The sequence below is a fragment of the Sciurus vulgaris genome, assembly GCF_902686455.1.
Source record: "Sciurus vulgaris genome assembly, chromosome: 11".
NCBI lineage: Eukaryota > Metazoa > Chordata > Mammalia > Rodentia > Sciuridae > Sciurus > Sciurus vulgaris.
The window spans coordinates 63095963-63098066 of NC_136472.1; the positions used below are offsets into that span (position 1 = coordinate 63095963).

Sequence of the window (2104 nt, forward strand, 5' to 3'; positions counted from 1 at the left end):
CTGACAAGTCACTGTCACACCCAAGCAGCATACTTAATCAGGAGAAGAAGGTGGAGCCCTTGGCGCTCCCAAGGCAGACAATAGTTACAGTGCAAGCTGCCCTGCTGGATGCACCCACTCTGGCTGGGGCTGATGTAGAGATGTGGAGTGGAAGGTCAGGCCTAAGCTTTGCTGGATTCTGAGAGGCTTGCTGTCTTCACAGATCTCTTTTCCATACTGGAAGATTCTCCAGCACCTCAGGAGGGCCACGCTTATTTCTGGATTCCCTATTTGTATTGGGGAGAGGAAGGAAAGAGGAACAGGACTCAGATTTAATGAGGACTCACTTTATGCCAGACCCTCTGTTTTACCTAATCTTTTTTAAACCACATAGAGCCCTGCAAGAACTGAGGCTCAGAGAGCTTCAGTTACTTAGCCAAGGTTCCACAGCAAGCAAGGGGCAGAGCCAGACTCAAAGTTAAGCCTAGAGTTCCCTTCCAGACTTCTACCAGACACTTCTGCTTCAGACACTGAGATTTTCCCCACCTTTTGCTACTCTTTTGCCATCCAATTTGAGGTCAAAATCTGTCCTTATCCCAGGAAATGAAACCAAATCAATGCTGACAGGAATGGATCCAAAAGACTCCGCCGACTTTGGAAAACATCAGCAGGGCTGCCATCAGCCCTGTTTTTTGAGGCCATAGTGTTGCTTGGAATTCCTCTGAAGAAAGAAGACAGAAAAATCTCTTATCTTTGCTTTAACCTGCCAAAGTAGACACAGTCTTCGGGGCTAGGTGCCAAGTCGTGGGCACCATGCAGTCAGAGATCCTGGCACACATCTGGTACCTGCAGCAGACAACTGTTTGAAGAATCTTCCTTCCAAAGGAAATTATGAGGGTGGTGAGGACACCAGAGGGGTACTAGAGTTCTGTTCTTAGCAATAAGGATGGGGGTGGTGAGAGAGGAGAGCTCTGGGGAGTGGCCATTCTAACTTCAAAGGTATGGCAGGGGGCGACATGCATGGGTGAGCAGACAAAGAAGATGGTAAGGGGAGGACAGCCTCCCTTTTATCCTCTGCTCTTCTCTATGTTTCTAGCCTCTCAGCTTCAGAACTAAGCTTCAGGCCTGCCATCCTGTGAGTTGAAGACCTGACCCGAAGAGGGTTGCTGGAGAAGAGGTTGGTAACCTGACACGGCTGACAAGCTATCAGACAAGAGCCTGACTACTGGAACATCAGTGTAGAAGAAAGTAGAGCTGAAACACAGTAATAATGTCATTGGAGTTCTGCAACATTAAGAAAATTCAGGGAACCAAAAATCTTGTATTTTTGCTCAAATTTCTGATTGAATTTCTATCACCTATAAGAATAACATGAAAAAAGTCCTAACTGAAACATTGGCTTTTCCAGTATGATTTTCAAGTATAGATTCTCTAGAAGAGCCAAGGTAAGATGCAGAGGACTTTAGAATGAAGCTACCTGACATGATAAGTCCAGAACCTAGAGACATCAGGGAAAGAAAGAGCTAGTCAGCCCCTCTCTCAGGAGGCCTTAGCCCCAGGGAGGGGGAAAGATGCTCAGGACTGACTTGTCTTGAGGCTGTCCCAAGTAATGATGGCAGCTACCTCCTGCCAAGCCTGTGCTATGTGCCTGATGGTGTGCTATATGTGCTGTTTAATTTAATTCTCACAGTAACACCCTAAGAGGTAGAGTTATTACTGGCATCGTTTATTTTATTTTTTTACTGGAATCACTGTATAGGCGAGGAAGTGAAAGCTCACAGTGGTGAAGTCTCAGATAATAAGTAGCAGAGAAGAAATTAAAATCTAACATACTGAACTCCCAAACCTGTGTTTCTTTTTTTTTCTTTCCTTTTTTTTTTTTTTTTTTTTTTTTTTTTTGCGGTGCTGGGGATTGAACCCAGGGCTTTGTGCTTGCAAGGCAAGCACTCTATCAACTGAGCTATATCCCCAGCCCACTCTTTCCTTTTTTTTTTTTTTTTTTTTCTTTTTTTGTTTTGTTTTGGTGGGTTTTTGTTTTGTTTTGTTTTGTTTTTTTGAACTAGAAATTAAACCCAGGGCTTTGCAAACTCGAGGCAAACACTTTGCCACTGAGCTACATCCCAGT

General features: G+C 44.4%; 1 protein-coding gene across 1 annotated transcript in view; it reads left to right on the forward strand.

Annotated features, from left to right (window-relative positions):
• SCUBE2 (signal peptide, CUB domain and EGF like domain containing 2) overlaps positions 1 to 1218 on the forward strand; it is a 79847-nt gene extending 78629 nt beyond the window's left edge. Inside the window, exon 23 of the mRNA XM_079104270.1 lies at positions 1076 to 1218. Within this exon, the coding sequence (XP_078960396.1) occupies positions 1076 to 1123 (48 nt within the window). The 3' untranslated portion in view covers positions 1124 to 1218. The remainder of the gene's footprint in view (positions 1 to 1075) is intronic.
• Positions 1219 to 2104: the final 886 nt, after the last annotated feature.